A 22,217-nucleotide genomic window follows, 5' to 3' on the forward strand; every position below is an offset into this window, starting at 1 on the left:
TCTTAACTGTGTTTAGGTTTTAAATGGAGGTTTGAGTCCCACAAAAACAAATTCGAATTCTATAAGCACCATGTTGAACACTGTAGTATATCAAGAAATTCGAATCGACATTAATTAATTAAACGTTTTACGGTGAGCATCCATTTCCCGATGTTTATATTTAAGGAATGATTTTTACAAACTGAACGCACTAGACACTTCTAAATTTAACAAAATAAAATAGCTTTTTTTCGTTTGATTGAAATAATAATTGAGCTGTCAGAACTTGGGGATCTAAATATGCCACAAATACTTGGCTTCTGGCAGGGAATCGTTTGGATTCTACGCCAGCAACTCCCGAAATCGAAGTCCAATACTTTCTGTGAATGCAGATTTATATGTCAGTCGATTGGTTTTGGTCGAATCTTCCCCAAAATCAGTCTCTTTTTTTCGGATTGCTGAAAATTCCGTAATTTTCCAGTAGATCTACTTTCTGCCCACAGCGCAGCTGCGTTTAACTAGCGCCAATATCTTTACACTTCCATCTACTGCTAATGTAATCGAAACATCCCGCTTCCCTACAAGCACTGTCCCTGGCGGGAATGTCGGCTTACACAGTTTTCAACCCTTGTAACAGAAAACAGAAATAAAAGAACACACAATTCAATTCAATTACAGATGCTGGAAAACTTTTAAACCTGTGATAGTGTAGTCTCAAAAACATTAGCAAGCCATTTTTAGAAACTTTTAGGTAGGAAAGAACAGGTAAATAAACTGTAACAGGTAACTAAAAGATCCGACAACTAGAGATGTCTACTGCGTTTGTTTAGCAAGCCAAAAACAGCCCGCCACATACTCATATCAGACAACCCAGGGGAGCTTCAGTTCTTTCACGTGTGTCCGGTGACGAGGATTTGTTTGGATCTCTGCGTCGCGCACCTGCCGCTGTCCCCCTAAGCTGTTATCGAGCCAGGCTCAGATCCAAGTAGTGAGAACATTTCATGAATAACAAAGCAAACGCTACGAAAGCCGTGCCGAAAATGCCTTACATCAAAGAAGATGTATCGATCTAACTCTTTGAACCCGGTTCTGAATTTTGAGAACGAGAGACCATGCTTATACGAAAAGCGAAGTTAGAAAACGGCAAGGATAAAGTTGTAAGGGATGTTGCAGGAGCCCTGCGAGGGAGCTCAGCAGGCAGACAGGAAAGAACAACGGGCGAGGCCATTGGGCCGGTTTCGAGGGTAAGGGCAGGTTTGCTATCTGTGTGTCCGGTTGTCAGTCTTGTGTCCCTTCACGGTTTGTGCCGGGAACAGCGGACGGTAAAGGACAGTGGACCGGCCAACGATTGAAGCAGCAGCATGAACACCAGTAGCGAGCGTAGAGTTGGCCCGCTCCATCAGTACTAGCATTAGCATTGGCACTAGCCCAATCGCAGTAACGTAATACCGCTATCCAAATGCTGCGGTGCATTGTTTCGCTCACCACAGCGATGCCATAGTGGTGGGTAAGTGGTGACTGCTGCTCTTGCAATTGACACAGTCTGTACGGCGATAATCGAGCAGTACCAGTAAAGCCACGCACGTTTCGTTATTATAAAAGCTCGGCTTTCCCAATCAGCTGTGTTACCGCTCCGTATGAATGTCGTTCAGATCAGCACACATTCTATTGTTACTGGGTGACGATTAATGCTGGTGTTAGTGCTGAGCACTCTGGCGGCATTGACGGCTCGTCATCGTGCAAGTGGTGTATCCGTCAGCCAGGCACTACCGTTTAGCAAATAGCTAAATCGATAGATATGGCAGTGACGTTACGATTTTTGACATCGAGGCCCCGCAGTCTTAGCTAAGGAGAGGATGAATTCTACTTTATGGGCAGAGAATTCTATGAGGTGCTGTTTTTATCGTGCAGCTAGCTAGTCAAAAGTGTAATGTCTCAGTGTTGTGTAAACAAATGTTCCTTCAGTGAGTGTTGATAGCGCAGAAAAGAAGCCTCCGTATCTGTGCAATACGAAGATCACGACAGCTCATGGTGTAGTGTTTTGTATATGTGCATCAATCGTGTACGTACAATATTGGAAAAATAGACACTCTACGGCGGTCTGTAAATCTAGAGAAGATTAACGAGTTGCAAAGTATGGAAATACCTTTCTACTGGGGTCTATAAAGTGTACATAGCAGCGAAGAAAAAACACGATGGAAACTGATGACGAGGAGCTCGATCCGCGGGTACAGGTAGGTTCCAAAAACGAGCGCAATAACGATTTCACAGGGGTAAATGAATTTTATTACTGTACATAATATTTGACCGAATTAAAACAGTAATGCTTATTCTGCAATGCAGCAAATCAGTTCTAAAAGAGTTTTGCCTACCTGATAGAGATAATATTTGTGTGATTGTTCTTTCCTTGTGCTGCTAGTAGCTCTAGTGAGCAAGTTATTTGAATGATCATCAGTTACAACAAGACCTATGTATCTATCTATATAGTGAGATGGCTATTTTTATCTACTTGTCAACTAGTCTAACGCGTTGCACATGATAGCGCTGGGTCTATTAGTCGATGAGTCCAGGCACGCGTGACGATGTACGCAGAGTACATTTTAGACTACAACGGTATTTCGAAACTCTTAATAATCTAAGCATGCGAAGTTTGGGAATACAGTTTCCCATATATGTAGTTATGGTCAAGTGCATGTGCATAGACTGACCGTCGGATTAGGTAAAGCCAACGGATCAACTTTTGTGCTCCTTCATAATCGCATAATCGTTCAGGTTTCATTCCTGTTCAGATATCTGAATTTACATTTCAATCCATTCATTGACGCATTGTAAAACCTGAATAGACCTCAGTGGAAGCACGAAGCCGACAGTCAGACGGCCAAGCAGCCGTGCCGCTGTCCAAAACGGTGTCTATGACCCTATGAACCTCTCGCCTTTCTTTGCGTGTCCCACAGTGCTCTGTCCACTGTTGCTATACGTCCCCCAACTATTGTCAGCACCAACAGCCATTCTACGACTTGCTTGATGCCGCTTTTCCCGTAATCGCGGCCGCTTTTCATTCGTCGTTCTTGTCGCTGTTGCAATCCGTTAAGAAGCACAAGTCTAGTTATCTGCCAGTTTACTAGTGGGTGCACGGAAAAATAAAGCTTCAAAGAGTATTTCGTTTGAATGTAAGCCGAGGCAATGGCACCGAATAACGGTGAATAGCACACTTACTGACGAGTGTTGTGATCTGAGCCGAATATGAAACGAGTTATGATGTCGACGAACCTGACATAGTTACCGCTGCAAGCGGCCTGCGACTGCCTGACTTGCTGTTGTTCGGTTGTTATTACGCGAGAGGTAAAGCTTTGTCCACTTCACTCAATCGTTCAGCTGTTAGTTTAGTCGTTCACAATGTTTAGTCTGCCATGTTAGGCGGTTCACTCTAGTACCGTTGCCGCTAATATGCTGTTTCATGTCATTTTGAATTGGCCGCCTCGACCAATGCATGTACAGAGCCAGGGCGCCGCCGACCGGGTCATCAGGCGCATGGCATGGATGGTCAGACGAATGAAGTCCTAGTTGTGGGAGCGCTAACGCATGGCCAGACTCCGGCCAGCTTGCCGTATCGCAGTCTGTGTAAACGCGACTAAAGATGGTAGTAGCTAACTTTACGGTAGGAGTGGTAGCTACCACCATAAGTGGCCTGAAGCAATGTTTAGCGGCTCCAGAACCATACGCAAAGGTAGAAATATTTAATTTAGTAGAAACAGCGCCTGATAGTCTTCTTAGTGGTGCAATCATACCGTGTTTGCCTTCTAGACATAGAGATACGTGTGGTGTATGGCTACGGCACGAAACCGATAGCCACTTCATGACAACAGAACCGGATGTAACTCGAAGCATCTTCAATAGTGGCTACAATAGACATTGAACTCGATTAAGGAAAGGGCCAAACGATAATTTTCTGCTGTGTAAGAAGAAATACTGGTATAATGAAAGGTTTTTGTTATCATTAGGGCCAACGGCAAGTCTTGCGCCGATTTGGCGTAAATATTGCTGCGCGAAACAAAAAGTGCGAAAAATGGTAATAGTGGCGGGGGATAAGTCTCGTTATTTCTTATATGCAGGCTTATTGTGGGCTAATCCTGCCCTCATCACAGTGTATACGCTTTATGTGATAGTTGAGTTTTCCAAACTAGTGCGTTGACAGCCATAAGATGGACGTTGCCGTTTAGGTTTTCGGGGGGCTCAAGTGCGTAGGATGGGTAAAGCCTTGAATCTAATATGAACCAAATGCGCATACTGTCACTGTAAACTCAGCATCAATTCAAATGTAGTATTATACCGAAACACTAGAATATAAAGAAACGTTATATAATACAAAACTTTGGAAATTTGAGAGAATATTTTTTTATAGAATTTGCATCATGAGTATCGAACTATGTAAGAAATAAAAACACATTTATCCGCTTATTATTTGTTGTAAAAAGATGGTTATCATTGAAAAAGGAGCCTGCCAAGATCTAATATCAACATCGATCAGATTGTTTTTCGTAATCGAATCTGGCTCGTTTTTATTTGATATGCATTTTCTTTTATGACAGAATGTACTGCTACATGAATGTTTTATTTTACGCGGAAAAAAATCGCATGTGACTTTGAAGGAGACCACGAGCAATTTCATTTCACTTTCACAGGAAATGTATAATCAATCGGCAGAATCCACCTGAGCTGCGTACTGTTCTTTTTGACACATCGCCTTAATACGTGACGGAAGCTCTGGTTAATAACCATCCAAGATGGACAGCAATACATATACATATGTTGCTGTTGGGTTACTACTTTTCCTTCATCTTCAAGTAAAGCTGACTTTTTTCGCTTGTCCAGTCACAAGTCATTGACGCACCTGTGCATTGTTTATGGTGACATGAATTCAACTCTAGCTGCATGGTTGGCTCGGCGTGCTGCTTAAGTTGAGCGATGCCGTACAGAACTAGGTGGAGGTATTCTACCCGTCATCACACCAGACACCTCGTAAATCCTATTCGCTACAGCTACTTTAGCAACGATCATCCTCCGACCAGAGGATTGGGTGATTTTCGTCATCTGACTCAAAAGAAATCTATCGACGCATGTAAAAGGTGCAAAATTCATTCCCTTATCATCCGATTGCAGTAGCAGTTTATATTAAAAGAAGAAGAAGATATTGACTACTAGTTATTTTCTAATGTTTCTAGAATAGAAATCGGAACTTAGAATCGGCGGGAAGAAAAACGGTAAAGCGGAAAGAAAAAGGTGTTTGTTGATTATTTTTCGGCTTGCAGAGAAAGTTTGTGCTCCCTTTGTAATATGCGTATAGCCCTATGTGTATTCTTACGATGGCAACTGTTCGTTTTTAAATCGATTTACCGGTTCGATCTATCGACCGATTTTCAACAGATTTAATATCACTTATTACACACTGCGGAGACAATATTTTATTTAACAAAATCAAGTAATCCGATCAGAACGTTTTTGACCTAGTCAGTTTTATTGGACAGATCTATTTGCCCAGGCCATGCATCACTGATCAATAAGACGACAATTTCCTTTTTTTTTTTGGGGGGAACACTGATCTACACCAGGTGGAAGTTTTAGTGAGGTAAAGCTTGAGCCAGTGTCGATTTGTATTGTATTCTGGCGCAACATATCCTACGTTTCAATGCAATGATCGCAAACTACTTCACCGTCATCAAAAAGGGCTCATAAAGGGACTAACTATGCGGTCATTCCTGAATTACCATTACACTATTCAAAACTATTTATGCGGAGCTTGAATTAGAATATGGTAGATTATAGGTGTAATAGTATTTATTTCTGATTACAAATATTTTATCTATGAAGCAGTATAGTTTAAATCTTGCACGGATAGTCAGTACGCATAGTTCTGCGCTTTAAAGATAGTGTGGAATTTTCGCCTGTATTGTCTGAAGCTTAATTGGAACAAAACTTTTAGGTTTTCGATGTTTTTTCTAAGCTATTCAGGGATCAAACAATGGGACTACAAAATCACAAAGACCATACCACTGCACAAAGCATATATGCCTTCGCCTCGTTTTTTTTTCTCCTGACAGAGTTCTAAGAGAAACCAACTTCTCTATCGAATGAACTGTGCCATAGGAAGCAGATGACGTTTCTTTGTTCGAATGGATACGATTCGTGCGGCGTATGAACATAGTCTCGTACGCAGCCATACATGCCTTTATACGCGCTGTCATACGCAGCAACGCTGAGCGAGGGAAGTCTGTTTGTTTACGATATAAAATTGGCTAGTAATCCTAATGAATATCATGCATTTTTTAACTGTGCAGATTTTTCAGATTGCTTCCGCCATATTTCATGCCATAAAAAACGTGTTACTAACAACACTAGTTACAAAAAATAACATAGTTCGAGAGCCTTTTCTTAAACAAGTAGGTCCGCGTAGTAGACTCGTTTCATAAAGCAGTTCTACGCCACGAATAGTGACTAGAATAGCAGAAACAGCATCAACTAGCGGAGTATGATGCCAATGTGCTGCCTTAGTATTCTCGGACACACAAGTCTTGGCTTTATCAAATATCATTTAAAGCGGTCAATAAAGAACATATTCCGGTTTGTGAGGTTCGAGGTTTCTACCTGACCCCTCAAATCACGAGCATAAAATATCTCCGAAATCCCATACTGTAAACAGCCATTATAAAGACATTCCTCAATATCGTTTATTTCTCACTTGAAACAACCTAAGCAAAGCGCCTTCCGCGCTATGTGCTGTCTAATTCGTACAAAATTAACCGTTCATGTACTGCTTATGTATCAAACTATATTAGTTTAAGAGAAATTTGTGCACTACGAACTGGTAGTCATCATGCAGCTCGATTTTTCTTCCAAAATATTGATAAATACTAGTCCAGGCACATGAAGTAGGTCGGAAGGGAAATACTCTATTTTGCTTGATGTTGTTATGATATTGAACTGACTTCGGTACTAAACTACACTTGTAGTTTTTCTATTCGAATGTTTTTATTTAGTATAGTGTAAATGATAAAAATTAAACATGCGAGGTCAATGGGAAAACACGCAACGGATGAAGTACTTTTCCACGTTTCTTCTAGTTACTACGTCACTGCCTACGGATGTACAGTGAAACTATAATATTTTAGTTCTGTTCAGAAAACTATTACTTCATCGATCGTATTGATTTTTTACTAGCGCTGTTTGTTTTTGCTCATATTGTAGTGCTTGCGTAATCCTTTTTTCGAGTTGCAGGATATGGCATGCATAACGTGTTTGAACTAAATTTATATACAACTGTTGAAAAGACCGCCTTACGCTATAGAAATTAGTGCGGAAATTCTGTGAGTACTGCTGTTTTTAACGTATGTATAACATGTCGCCGAAAGAACGGTCGCTAATAACAGCGTTTCTGCGTTCGAAAGTTTTTCGGCAAGCTTATATACACATATAGCATAAGACATGGTGCAGCAATTGGATATTCATTCCATATGTACAAAAGGCCTCAATTCAAAATGATTTTATCATTCGTTGAAACTGAAATTAAATTTTTTTGCTTCGATGACTTAAGTTGTATTGTGCGTAGGTTAGGGCATGCTTCTGGCGAGGATGTCGTTTTCTTTGGCAAACATATATTCATTAGAAATGAGTATCGCTACACAGGACTCAGATAACTAGCTATTTTGGTCCCCACATAGCGGCAGTGTAATTTCAACAGATCTCCATGAAAAAAAAGGCTTCTATTGTCTTGTTTAAGATAAGCGCAAACGAACTTTCGCCTGCACATGAGGCATCTGAGTTAGTTATCTTCGCGTATTGGTGATGAAGCTTATTAGAAGCTGGATGACATAAATACAGTTAGCTACTCCAACATAACGAGCGTTTATAGGCCGCTCCGACTAGGTAGACTACGTTTATTTCTTTGACTTAATTGAAAATTAATATCATAGATATGTAATTTTACTAAGATCTTTTATGTGTTCATGGCATTTATCACTTGTAAAATTGTAACAATCTAGGCAATGATATTACTTGATTATAATGTGCGTTTGCTTAGCTGAGGTTTGTCTATATTTAGTAATATAACTATAAGCTTCTAACTGACATTTATGTATATGTGGCGTGGTTGATCCTTGGCAACCATTCTGCGATTGAAATGTGTCACTTAAAAGGAGAATTAGTTCTATATAAGGAATATTAATTCACGACCAAATTCGGTAAAAGTCCAGTGAGATCAAATTAATTAGACAGTTAATTTATACTCGATATAGTTTTCACGAATAGCCAACACGCTCTGACGTTACTGTGCGAGAAAAAAAAAGAATTTGTATTATTATGTTTTTTTTTTTATATATTAAATTATATTTCTCATGTCCAGTTTTATATCTGACAACCAACTGCTTGTACCGCAAGTACTACAGTTACTTAATATATATAAAATATACGCGTAGCATATTTTTTCTATGAAATTCTCGCCTATGAGATTTAGATGCGTTGTAAGTGAGTACAGATATTTTTATTGTCACCCAAAACAGCAATAGAGGTACGGCGATTTTGGACAACTTGTTACAGTCGTTCAAGAGTAAGGAAGTTTTGTTGAGTGTAATATACCTGGGGAAGGTACAACTATTACAACATTTTCCCAACTGTAATTTTCTACGCTCGCAAGAGATCATCAAGCTGATGTCAGTTTGTGTCACTCTATAATACTATATATTTCGCTCCGTACGTTTCATTTCGTAGTAAGGAACAGCCGTCTGGAGCAAAGTCTTTCGTCTTAAATACAGAACGTAAAATTTATCACGTATTCATGTATATTCAGCAAACTGATCCAAATCGACATATCATTTCTAGAGGTATCTGGAGGCTTGCATTACCTGCTCGCAAATTATAAATTGTCATTGTAAATCTCACTTCTGTTCTCATGCTAAGCTTATGTCGCGAGCTTATCCGTGTGTAAAATATGCATCCCATCGTCTCAGAGAATTGCGCTAGTATGAGGTTTCTGCTAGAGTGTGGCGATAGGAAGTATCATCGAATCGAGGCTTTGGAGTTGCTGGAAATTGTATGACTCGACTATCCAACTTTGATTTGGGCTGTACGTTTGAAAGCTAGTGGTACAAATTGATGCGCAATTAGGTCAACAGATTCATCCGCGCCTATTCGTACAGGTCATCATAAAATCGTGCATCTTATTCTATTCTAAAATCTGCATTTTATTCTAAAAACTATTTGATCACTTTTATCTTCATTTTGTCTACTTCAAACTGTCTATAAGGCGCGACCGGCGAATAAATAAATAAATGAATGAATAGATAAATGACAAATTGTGTATTTAGATGGAATTGCTAACGATCTAGTTATCCAATACAGTTATTCAAAGTCCGATCACAAACATGTGAGACGACTCAATAATTGTATACAATTAAGCTTACTTCATTGTAAATAGTCGTTGTAGTGGCCTAACCAGGCACGGAAGAATAGGCTGGTCACTCTTTGAGATATCCGTTCGCAGTAGCAGTAGTCAAACCAATATACACTCAAAATATATATTATTTTCGTCAAATGGGGACTACAATGGCTACCCTCACGCTGCATGGCTGGCGTAATTGCTATCATCGCCGTTTCGCTGTATGTCATCCGCCATTGCTCTATGTGCCATCGAGGCTGCTTGATGTTCCCTATTATTGTCACGTTTCGGGGTAGTTAGGGCTATTCCGTTGTTTCCATCTGCCTCTTTGTTAATGGAAACTTTGCGACGACAAGCATCTAAAAAGGACCGCGCATTGCTGGAGTTGCTGATGCTTTATTTATAGCTCATGTGCTTCTCGGAATTAGGAATATATCGGTGTCTAATTGTAAAAGATCATGCGGATTGGGCAACGACGTGACCGTGGACTCGTGCGTAATTTACTAGTAGAACGCAAGGTTACAACAGATAAATAGCGGAATTGCAGTCATGCATTAATAAACGTTCGGCTTATATCTCAGCGTGCGATCAATTACATTGACATCTACTATATTGATGCTTTAGTTCGGGTGTTTTTTTAGGATTTGTACGGTTCACTTGTAATACAAAACTACATTATGAACTGAATGGACAGCTGCTGCCTCTGCGATTTGTCTGACACTCTTAGATAATTCATTTGTTCAGAGTTTCATCGAAACAAGTGGGGCTACAGCGTTGTCGCAGTTTTTAAATTAACCCATGCGGAGGAACCATGCGGAATGTCATATATTATTCAACGTCTACAGAGCTATCGTAGCTTCACACGATACTTGTGGCTTATGCTATTGTTTCATGTGTTTCCCTACAAGCACCAAGCTCTTCGTCTCGACTACCGACGACTTCAATATTTTTACTTTTTATGTGACAACTATCCATTAAACCATCGTCACTTTTTACCATTGGCAAAGCACAATTACTATGACAGGGTGCGGTTTGCCAACGGAGCTTAACTGCCGATAATGACTGCCTGAAAACCTTTTGTAGTAGGACGCGGATATCCGTTGACATCCGCTTTCCTGAGTAATTAATTCTTTCGAGGGTTTCCTATTAAACTGTGGAGCTAGGTCAAGTATGATCCGATACGGACGGTAAACAACAAAATTTGAAGGCCTTTTTGTTGAAACGCTGTTATTGATAATAGACATTACGCCCTCAGTTAATATGAAAGGCGCCTCGTGATAAGTGTTGCCAGTTAGACAGCCTCATTTGTTAAGGCTATTTAGAGATTAGCAGTGTGCGCTTGTTCACACTACATACGGATAGGTATTGAGCGACACTGGTGGATGAGCACTTAGCACTGGCATGCTTCGTATATGCTTCCACCTTTGATCAGTTCTCTGTATTAAGTTTGTTTAGAAGTATGCGAATAGAACGTTTCTGGTAATGTATTGACAAAGTATCGTGTATATGTTACTGACCTGAACTTTTATTACTGTAGATGTATTACTTTTCAACTATTTTAAAATAATGTGTAGTGCGTTATACTCCATTGTATAATCCTGATATATATCCATATATGCTTGTAGCTCAAGGTTAAGCCTGAGAGAATCCTAAAAAATGTACCTGTTCGATTGTGCCGGACGATCGATGAGTAGCCAGTTATGATCGAAGAACTGCGATACAAGCACGGGTGGTACGGTTATCTGTTTCGTTGTGAATTTCTTCGCGATTGAGTATGTGGGATGTTTCTCGTAGAAGCGTTCAGATGTTTAAATAGGCACCGGGCGGGTGATTGTTGGAAACATCAATTAAACAAAGAACGCAAAGTTGCATAAAATATTGATGATAAAAATGTACCGTTTCTAAAAGAAGACTTCGCGGCAACTTACTTTTTGATGGGGGCAAAGTGAAGAAAAGCAGGAAACGGTTAAGTTGTTTTTCTGTAGAACTTGTCTTCGACATGATTTTGTGCCTCAAAACAAAAATGAAGCTGACGTGTTTTTATGATCAAGCTACGTGTAGTGGAAATTGTAAAAGTTCAGGAGACTGCTAGAACGTTTGTTGAATGACACATTTTCCAACAAACGCACGCTGCGACAATTAGATGTAGGGATATTTCATACAGAAATTGGTAATCCTTAAGTACTTTTTATGGCAAACTGTAGTATCTTTTTGCGTCGCCAATGCGATATAATGGAACAGTGCATTGTTAGTCAGTTAATGTGAATAGGACGTTAATGGATGTTTTGGCATAATATGATTTAACACCTTTCAAAAGAAATGCATTTGACGTTCTTAATTTTTTTTTTGTATGGTGTTGACCCCCCCCCCCCCCTTGCTTTAGTTGTAATCTACTTCAGTGGCGAAGCCACCTTCAAAAGATGTCGCGGAAGAGGGGGGATCGTGTATGGATTTCTGGCACAATGAATGGGCCATTTTCTCCTGCCGCGTGATGTTTTATAAGCAATGAATTTTTTATCGTCAACCTGAAAGTTATCGTTGATATTATTTTCACTCTATACTTCGCTTCCGCAATCACTTAATGAGTAACGTGTTTATAATCTAAACTTGAAAACGCGTGGTAATCTAAGCTCGAAATGAGACGTAAACGCATTTCGTTTCATGGTGGGAGCCAGCCAGGACTGTGGTGCCATACGGAGCAACAATAAAACTCGAGACAAAAGTATACATTGCTCCCATTTCCCTTCTGTGTTCCTCTCTTGGTTTTCGTGACTTTTTGGTCTACAACTGGCACCGTAAGCTGGAGTGTTTGACAAATAATATAGTCTCCGTTGGGTCATGCTCTGATTTAATGGCAAAAAAGGATGAAATTTTTTGCATGATGCCACGTACAGATAGACAATGAGGTTTCGACATTTATCATATAGACATATCATACAGACTGTACACATAGAATGTATTCAAATCAAAACACTAAGCGCTAAGTAGCCAGCCTATGTCAAAACTTACTTCTGACAACCGGCTTTAATTCAACCAGTTAATATTGGAACATTGTTGAGAAACATATTTGAAACACAAGCTGCGATGCCACCTAAAGTAGCGATAACGTAGCAAAAAATTACATGCGTGGAACTTCTGTATTTAAAGTACTTTCTAAAAGTTTATTGTAATGTATAACCGTCATCGAGACAATTTTTGTTCTATAAGAGACAAATTTCCATTGGTTTGTATCCTTTTTTTCATACCCTCGACTCCTGTCGCCGTTAAGATTGACAAAGGGGTTACAAGCCACAAAGCTGGTGGCTATTTAGTAGGGAGCACTTAATGTGGCGATCAAAGCAAATGGTCAAACAAGCTCTCGAAAGTATATCAGCTTAGACGGAATTGGTTTAATGTCAAGATTATAGTTAATCACCTTAACACGGTCGTGAAACCTGTTAAGCGCTGCAATTATACCGTGTACTTTAATGAGTGTCATTTGTCATTCTCAGTCCAACAAAAGCATTAAACTTACAAATGTAAGTGCTCTATCTGCGACTCTGGAGGGATCAGTGGACTATTTATGTGTTGGTTAAAGGGCATAAACAACATATATATTTATAACGCCTCAAATGAAGCTTGTGTTATCATGACGACCTTAGAACAGATAGCACATTTGATAATTCAATAGATTTCGTATCAGCGAATTCCAACGACATTTCTCAGCCCAGATTTTTGATACGTTTAACGGGTTTTTCAAGAATAATTTAGCGCTAGCGGTGGGTTGAGAGCGTTGAAAAGTAAGATCTTTAACGAGGACAAGAAAATGCAAGTGTTTTCATCTGATAATAAAACATGTGTGCTCATGTGAGCTCAAAAAAAGTATATATATAAAATTTACCTAATTATTATAATTAATAATATTACTCAAATTGCAACCGGTAAGTTTGTCTCCATTCACGACGGAACTATCAACATTGAAATCTATTATTAATTGATCGTACAAATATTCAGACATTTCAGTCAGACAGAGAAGTGACGGCCATTATCGTCGCTTCCATTCTCGATAAAACCGGCAAATGTTCTAGGGAAACAAAACATTACCTCTTTGCATTGCGTGTGTTATCCTACTTATATGCGTAAATATCTAACGTTCTCTTCATTCTTAATGAAGCTACTACTAAGAAGATGAAGCCGGGAATAATATGGTTTGTATTCCATTCGGGCAACATCGTCTTGCCTGGTGGTTATTAGACAGATTCTAACCTATCAAACAGAACAAGCAAGAAATTGCGTTGAGCTCCGATTTTTTAACAAGCCGCCATCGTACCCAGTGACGTGTACCCGTGCAACTTACTATGATGATGCGCCATTTATTGTTTGTTGTAACATAAAAAAAGCTTAGTGGTATTTATTTACCTATCTGCGGCAGTCAGTTTTCGTGTAGAATCAGTGAATGTGAAACAGTTTATACTGCGCAAAAGGAGCTCACACCCTTCCCGCTATACTAGTTTTCCGTAGGTCACTTGGATACCAGGAGCGCAGTTCTCCTTTTTTCTGTCGCATTATATTCGTTTCGTGCTATTGAATAAAGAGCTCGCATCGGGGACGGAAAAGTTCGGCTGAGGTCGGGTTGAATTACCAGCGGTTTCGTCGTAGCTCCGTCCCTTTTCATCGCTTAGTTGTTCCTAGCAGCCATTCGGTAGGAACATTTAGCAATCGTTGCGTTCGCCACAACACGACGCGGCGTCGACACTCTGTTAATGTGCTCTGCAATTGGCGAGTAACAAACGAAAGATGTCGACAATGTTGGGGTATCTAGGCCTACGATGCTGGGGGCACTGACCACCACAAGCAATGTCAAATTCACTACGTATATCCATGGGTAATAGATCCCGACTATCAATCATGGCTAACCAACGTCACGTAGCAGTAATATGAACTAACAGGGATCAACTTGCTGATATTACTGTTTTTGCTGGTATCTCTTTCAATGTTTTTATGATGGGGCGACGCTACAGAGTTGCTCAGGGAGGATGGAAACGTACCAATAAAGTATAGGCGACGAGCCCAATTGCAAGACTGTAAGATAATCAAGATTTCCCTATAAAATAATCTATACATAGAGAAATATAGAATTAATTAGTAGAAATTGGGTAGAAAGAGTGATGACAACAACTGAATGTATAGTGACGAATCTTGTGTAATGTGTCTTGTGAAAACGAATGTATAGTGTTGGATCATCTGAACTTTTTAACTTTCAAAGTGAATAAGTGCGTACAAACATATTTGAGTAAGCAGTCATAATTTGCTGTCTCTGATACTCTGTATGGGTATAGATGGATGTGCTTATTATAAAATGAGTTAAATAACAAGTTGCGCCTCATTACTTTTCTATAATACATGTGTGTCCGTTATTATCTAGCAATGCTAGATTAATTAGATGAAGTAGATGAAGAAAATTTGTTTTGATAAGGCCTTCACACAAGGTACAACTAGCATATGACATGCTGACTCACACCGGAATGATGACACTGAGCTGATATATATATATATATATATATATATATATATATAGATTTATCCTATATATATGTATATAGTTATATTTATGCTGCTATTATTGCTTCTGCCGACACTCTGAAAATATCGATGTAACCTTAGCTCTTTACACCGCCGCTGTTACAACTGCTAAAAGTCCCGCTTTTACCAATGACTCTTCCGCGTAGTCAATTGATTGGACCGCAAAGTTGATTACGCGGTTCAAATTGTAAAAAGCCTTTGTCAGACCATCTGCCAATCTTATCACACGGTTTATTCGTTGCCGACGGCTATAAAACACCTTCATAACAAATCATAGGTACCACTGTAAAAGAGAAGCGAGACTCGCAGGGGATCACCAGTAAATTAAATCATCTGTACCATATGCAGATACGATAGCGTATGCGTATCTAGAACGAAATAGCCATAAAATGGGTCTAGATTAAACTATTTAAATAAAAAGATGGACTTATATTCTATATTTAATGTTAGGCTGTGTACAATGCCAGCGTTGATGTTCACCTGTGTTCATGTTGTATATATGCCCTTTGAAAACGTAGAATTCAGCTTAAGTTCGCCAAATTTTAGCCAAAAATTAACGCAGATAAAAATAATTGTGATCTTGTTTACTAGTTTGAAAAGGTCTTAGTCAATAAATAGTCGTACGTTTTTTTCTGTATTTATTTTCATGTATCACCTTTCAGATTCAATTGGAGAGGCTGAATTCTTGTACCGACGAGATCAATCGGCTTGAAGTGGAACTCGATGAATTAAATGCTCACTTTAGACATACGCTTTCAGTTTCATCACAGAAGCTTAACATCCTTAAAAAAAAACTCGGTTAGTATTATATGAGAATACTAAATGAGAATTATACCCAAAGATCACTTCAAGCTACTTTATTATTGTCTGCATACGTAAATATTCGTTAACACAGAATAGGTTTGATAAAGGATTATATCTGGAAAGATTTGAATACTTTAAACATTAAGATCTGAGCTAACGGGAAACTATTGTGAATTGATGTGGCTTTTAATAGTGCGGTTAGTCTCCACATGATTCCATAAGAGTCTATGGCTTCCCGTGCATTCCATAGGTATTGTGTAAATCTATCGTCCTAGCGACAATACAACATCTTGGTAGATTTACCGATGCCATATCATCGCCGCAAACCATTGTAACGGTCTAACGTTATGGAGAGTTCGAAGGCTTCGGACCCCTTACGTCACTCGCTGTCCGGTGGATAGACATTGGCCATACGACCACGGAATGGGAACTTGACATGTTAATTATCATACCGAAGAATCTTGTACGTATTTACCTAATATGGTTCATACGGCCTAGTCGCCATCGATCCACCCAGTATCTCTAGGAAGAGCTTTCTATTAAATATTCTAAATGATTTTTTATACACACCTTAATGTACTTTCTGTACGCTATGGTGAATAGCTTTGTGCTTGAACTCAATTTTTTTCAGATAAAGCTATTGAAGCAGCGCGGCCTTATTATGATTCAAGGCAAAGAGCTCTCACAGCACAGCAAGAATGCCAACGGGCGGCAATCCAATATCAGCGAGCGTGTGAAGTTCATCAGGCGGCAACAGAGACGATTGCCCTTGCCGAGCAGCGGTTCCTTAGTAATCAAACTGAGTGGGCCTTTGACGAGGCTTGGCAAGAGATGCTTAACCATGCTACCGAAAAGGTAATCTGGCTCCTTTATTTAGCCTCAGTGTTAACAGCTCTTGATGTTGACAACTCCAGACAGGTGTGCCTTAATTATCGAATTATCGAGTACATTTTTATCTCCCTTGAAAGTTAAGCTTAGAATCTAAGAAATGAAACACATATACCAAAGTGTTTAGATCCATCATTGTATCAGAGTTAATTCGGGCTGGTATCAAAAATGTATGATAACGATAGACTAGGTTCATGTCACTTTCAAAAGAGTACTATAATAATTAAATCCTTCAAACAGGTGACCGTTGCAAAGGCTCAAATGGTCGAAAGTCAAGGTGAACATCGGAGACGAGCTGCTGTTTTTAAAGAAGCTGAAGAGAGTATTCACTGTCTTGAGGAAAAACTCAAGAAAGAAATCAAAAGGAGTCGCATATATTTTGAAGCCAAAGAACGTTTTGAGAATACCCTAGAGGAAATAAAAGCAAGGTGAATGAAATAAACGTAAATGGTCAAATTAAGAAATTAAATGTGTGTGAGCAGCTTTATTTTAAGCAGCAATGTATTTCCGTGAGTGTATGTATTTTTAGTAGTTACTTTATTGGTTTCCAAACTCGTATAATTTCTATTTTAAATAAAAGCTATAGCGACCTTGAATTATTTTCAAGAAGTCTAATTTTAAAGCAATCAGCCGGGTCTACATTCCAAAATATTGATTCCCCTATTTTGAACTTCTGTGTAGAATCGAAGAGAAGCGTCGTGCGGTCTTAGGTTCTAAGGAACAATATAATGAAGCTCTGCATGCTCTTGAAGTCATATCCTCCGAAATCCACGAGCGAAGAAAAGCAAGATCAGGGTCATCGTGCACGGAAAGAAAATACAGAGACTCGGGATTTCAAGAGCTGCCATCAAGGAGTACATCGGAAGGTAATATGTAATAAGCGCATTTCTTTTTTGCTTTATTGGGGCAAGATACGAAAAAGGATCAATATATTCTCACCGCAATTTCAGCTGAAGATTTCTTTTAAACGTTTTGTTTGAACTCCGTTAGAACATTGCCCGTACACTCGATTCATTTATAGGCGAAATGAACGCTAGGACGAGAAAAATACGAAGGATAATTATTACTCCTAACTTAACGCTACTTGATTATTGTTCTATGGTGTCAATTCACCGCAGATTTGTGCGATCAAACCATTGGTCGTCTTCTTGAAGGCTCAATATCACTTGGTGGATCAATGACGGTTGATGAAGGATACTCGCAGTCTCAGCTTGGGTCCGATTCGCACCTCGCAAGTCTTGATTGCTCGATTTCGTTGTACTCATCGCTAGCGTCCTCCATTTCATCATTGGACAGGCTCAAGGATACGCAGCAACGACAGTACCAGCAGCAGCAGCAGCAATTACCGTTAGGAAAACACGAACCTTTACTGGACGTATCATCTAAAACAAATCCCTTAACAACCGCGGCAGTAATGCCAACTGCTTCAACATCGACGCCTTTTGCTGAATTCGTTGAAGTTTCACTCGACGATGATGATTAATAACGTTCGTTACAGTTCGTAGTGCTTAGTACAGTTTAGAAAAGCTAGTTAATTGTAACTAAAATGAGTGCACTAAAGAGAACGATCCCACAGCATGTCTTCACAGCACAAACGACCCGATAATGCTGCAAATGACTAGAATGGCCGTCGCCGTCAAGCTCACAATAATTTAGCATTTAGTAACTAGTTCTTTATCAGTCGTGATCGACTTATTATAGCAGTAATCAATACACAGCTTGTGATTGTCCCGCTGTTATTTTCACGCGAATACTGATTTTGATAGCTGATGCAAGCAGACTAGTCAAGCGCTGTGCTAACTTTACATATTGGAACTGGGAGAGTTGAATGTGTATACGCACCACATACGCCGAATGACTTTGAAGTAGTTTAAACAGTATGTGAACCACCAAGAATCCTAACTATCAGTATCAATCCCTCAGGTTTCTCTACAGCTATTTTATTCCGCCAAGTTACAGTGAACTTGTCTACGTGCACAGCCCACAATGAATCCTTAAAAATATATTCGCGAAAAATTGATCGTAATTAACTCGTTTCAAAAGGCCTCATATTCGTCACTGTTTTATAATATATTCTCATTAAAGCCTTGTTCCACGAAAGAACACCCAGTCATTCGTAATGTTTCTCTCTTGTGCAATGCTAGGTTACCAAATTACTTTATCACTGGGTAATTCTAGGGACTCGTATAGTAAATCTACCCGGTGAAAATGGCGGAATTATGGTTAGCTGTGAAATGTAAACAGAGTAGAAGCTTTTGATATTGATGGCAGGTCTTCTTGCCCGACTGGTCGGGCATAGATCATCGCTTATTGTTAAATAATAGTACCTTATACTACTTAACGGGACTCTTCTCCGGATTAGAAGAGATTTCTCTCGTATATAGGCTGAGGAAAAATATATGACAACATTAAGATGAAATCATTATACCAGTGAAGAAAAATAAGGTTGTAAGATCGATTTATAGAGACAGGAGTGGGTGATACTGGAGGCCGTTGGGGATTGCAAGTTGACAATACTTACAGAAGTAACTATGCTACACGGTGACAGCAGACAAGTTGTGGTGCTTTGCTGATATAGGAGTAACGCCGTTGAGGATTCGTCAAACGTTAAACAATTTTTACTATAAAATTTACAAATTCTCCGGAATTTTCCAGAAAAAAACGGTCCTATGAAAAGGAAAACATGCAGCTGAAATATTTCGTTTATTGCAATTTCATTGTTCTCGAGAAACACTACTGTGTCGTAATCCCACCATTTTATACTTACTTTTAAGTAATTGGTAAAAGGAAACCCAGAAAAACACAAGCATATACAGTTTTTTCGTCTCAGACGAACTATAGAGTTCTTTTTCTCCATATACATTTTACACATTTAAAATGTTGATTAGTTTGTCAAAATTAAACGAGTAATATAATGAATAACATCTAAACTGAAATCGCCCGTTCGTACCAATTTCAGCTTCTAGTGGACAGGTACAAGTAGAAGGAAGCGTTTGAGTAGTTGCAGACAGCAGTAACAATATCGTAATATTGCTATTAGGGGAGCACCAGTAGGCGTAGCGATAAAAGTAATGATAACGATGATAATGTTGATCAATAATGCGAATTCTGCTACAGTATCTGGTACCTACTAGCTTTGTTTCTTGCGACCGGTTCTACGTTTTTGTCGTCCATAGTGTACTTTACGCAACAGAAATTCCAGTTGACAATTGGCTAACCCCAGTCGTATGGTACAATATGGTAACGCTCATAAAGCGGTTTACACGATGACACGCCTATTTTAGCACTTAATAATTGAGCTGTGATTTCAGCTCCTCTAGTTACCGCAATCCAACAAAATGGGTTAGGTTTTTAAGGAAATACAGATTGACAGACATATATACTGAAGCAATTTCATCCAAATATTTTGTGCAAGTATCACCAGCAGCATATATGTGTCAATTGAAACTGCGAGTTAATAATAGTTGCGCTGATGGTAGGAGCTGGGACTTGTATTATGATCTCAGTCAAACATGATTTGACAACGATAGCATTAATAAGTCATAACAATAACCAGCACAAATATAGATGATCTTAAAGATACAATACAATAATGGCAGCAAAACGTTTCGAAAACAGTAACAGATTTCACAGTAATAAAACGCATCGCTGAATGTATACAAATCTATTGCAGTGTGCGTACTCTTTGTATAAAATTTGATTCATATGAAGTGTGAAGGGCAAGGTTTTACGAGAAATATTCGTGCTTCTATAAATTAGCAGAAAATAAATTAATTTTAGGAATTATAGTTGAATGCTAGCGCACAGGTACAATACGTTGGCAATCATGCGATCGTGTACCTAGTTTCATTTCTAAAACTAGAAAGGAAATAGTAAAGGCTATTTAACAAATGTTGACAACATTTTTCTCGTATGCAATGCACTTCAAACAGTATATAGGCAATAAAGGCCTGAGTGTTACATTGAAACTAAAGATGTTAGAACAAGTGAAGCGAGACTTCAATATCCTTCGTAAATAAAGTCTACATGATGACCAAAAAAAGTTTGCGTTTCTATTTATTGAAGCTGCATGTCGAAGTTAATTTGGTAAGTCTTTAAGGGTTTTCCTAAGTTACTTGTATTGTTATGAGTATCTTAGACAGATACTTACAGATAGTTAAGACAGATACTGGAAATCCGTTCAGGCTAGAATAGGTTTAAGCTAAAAGAAACGTGCTTATAATTTAATGTTCGCTTCTTATTGGTCCAGAAGTAATAGGCAATTAATAGTTTAATGACAATATGCGCTTGATTTGTTTTGTTTGCATTTATTTACTCTGCCATAAATAGCTTGATATGTTCAAGTGACACTTTGGCAGTTAATGATCTAAAGAAACAATTTAAAATCTTACCTGTGAAGTCATTATTTACTTTCATGGTATACCCTGCAATGACCGATAATTATGAAAAAAATATTACGAACTCGCATTTTTTACAACTCTAATCGGGTATGGTAAAAAATACTGTTGCTGTCACGAGGTTATTAGTGCGCCGGAATTATAAATCTCAAAATAAATCTGCAATTCTAAAAGTGAATAAGTTTTTTGAACCCAACACCAGCTCACGACGCAGTTGAATTTAACCTGTGTAATTGAAGATACCTTTAAAATACTTTAAAATATGCAAAGTTAGCTTTCACCATATCACTGTTATTATTGTTCTTTGCGGGAGTATCGGTTATAAAGAACATGGGAAGGAAAAGAGTACGTGCTTTGAAAAACTGTTTGTTGTCTTACCTTTCGGCTGACATTTATAGGAATTCGTCCTCAAAAGAAACGTTTAAACGTGTGAAGTCTTACTGGAGACGCAAATATAGACCTTCTAGAGACAGTAAAGCAAGTGATAAAACGATATTGTTTCTGCATGCCAACATCAAAGTGCTTTTTAAAAATGAGCGTTTGTCGTGGACGATCCGTATTAAACGAATCTGTAGACAAAAATAGCACAATGATGTAAGATAAATTTTCTTGGGTGTTCAGTCCATATAAATACGCAATTAAAGCTTACGCCTAATAAGGAATAACCCAACTTTCAAAGGGGAACAATAGCAGAAAGGTTTTTGGGTGCGCTTTTTTGCGCACTTTTGTTTGAATAACAAGTTTTTAATTAAGCTAGAATGTCCGGAGTGTCTACTGTAAACAGTTGAGTAAAACATCCGCTTGAAAAAATTTTGATTCTTTAATTGTATGTGAAGAAACGAACCACCCCATGCAAAAATCATAGCGTTAAAAGTTGCAGAGAGTTCCGCGCCTAAAGTACGCATGCGAGAGTTTATACGTATTTGGTGCAGCTCGGGCCCAAATATTAACATGTTATTGTGTCATATCTAAGAAGTTATGGGAAATGACCACGGTCATATAGGAAATTTGTCAGATTCTAGCCTCAGCTATCGACAATGAACGAGTTCTTCAAGAATTTGTCACTGCTTTGAATAATGAACCTCTTGAACGGCTAAATTATAACCATAATTTTAGTAAAATAATAAGTTTAGATTGGGTTTATTACGGTGGAAGCCCGC

The 22,217-nt window shown here is 38.8% G+C and overlaps 1 protein-coding gene across 1 annotated transcript; it reads left to right on the top strand.

Annotated features, from left to right (window-relative positions):
• Positions 1–905: 905 nt before the first annotated feature.
• On the top strand, positions 906–20,702 carry LOC111243013 (SH3 domain-binding protein 5 homolog). Its single transcript, XM_022788012.2, has 6 exons — positions 906–2,213; positions 15,631–15,766; positions 16,404–16,627; positions 16,901–17,088; positions 17,342–17,526; positions 17,779–20,702. The coding sequence occupies exons 1-6, from the start codon at positions 2,175–2,177 to the stop codon at positions 18,141–18,143; spliced, it is 1,137 nt and encodes a 378-aa protein (XP_022643747.1). The 5' UTR covers positions 906–2,174; the 3' UTR covers positions 18,144–20,702.
• Positions 20,703–22,217: the final 1,515 nt, after the last annotated feature.

The sequence above is a fragment of the Varroa destructor genome, unplaced genomic scaffold (assembly GCF_002443255.2).
Source record: "Varroa destructor unplaced genomic scaffold, Vdes_3.0 BEIS01000001.1, whole genome shotgun sequence".
Taxonomy (NCBI): Eukaryota; Metazoa; Arthropoda; class Arachnida; order Mesostigmata; family Varroidae; genus Varroa; species Varroa destructor.

Bases quoted from the DNA above. Each gene is read 5' to 3' on its own strand.
- LOC111243013 (XM_022788012.2), top strand. From the start codon at position 2,175: ATGGAAACTGATGACGAGGAGCTCGATCCGCGGGTACAG. The intron at 2,214-15,630 runs GTAGGTTCCAAA...ATCACCTTTCAG, and splicing joins AGCTCGATCCGCGGGTACAG to ATTCAATTGGAGAGGCTGAA. The intron at 16,628-16,900 runs GTAATCTGGCTC...TCCTTCAAACAG, and splicing joins TTAACCATGCTACCGAAAAG to GTGACCGTTGCAAAGGCTCA.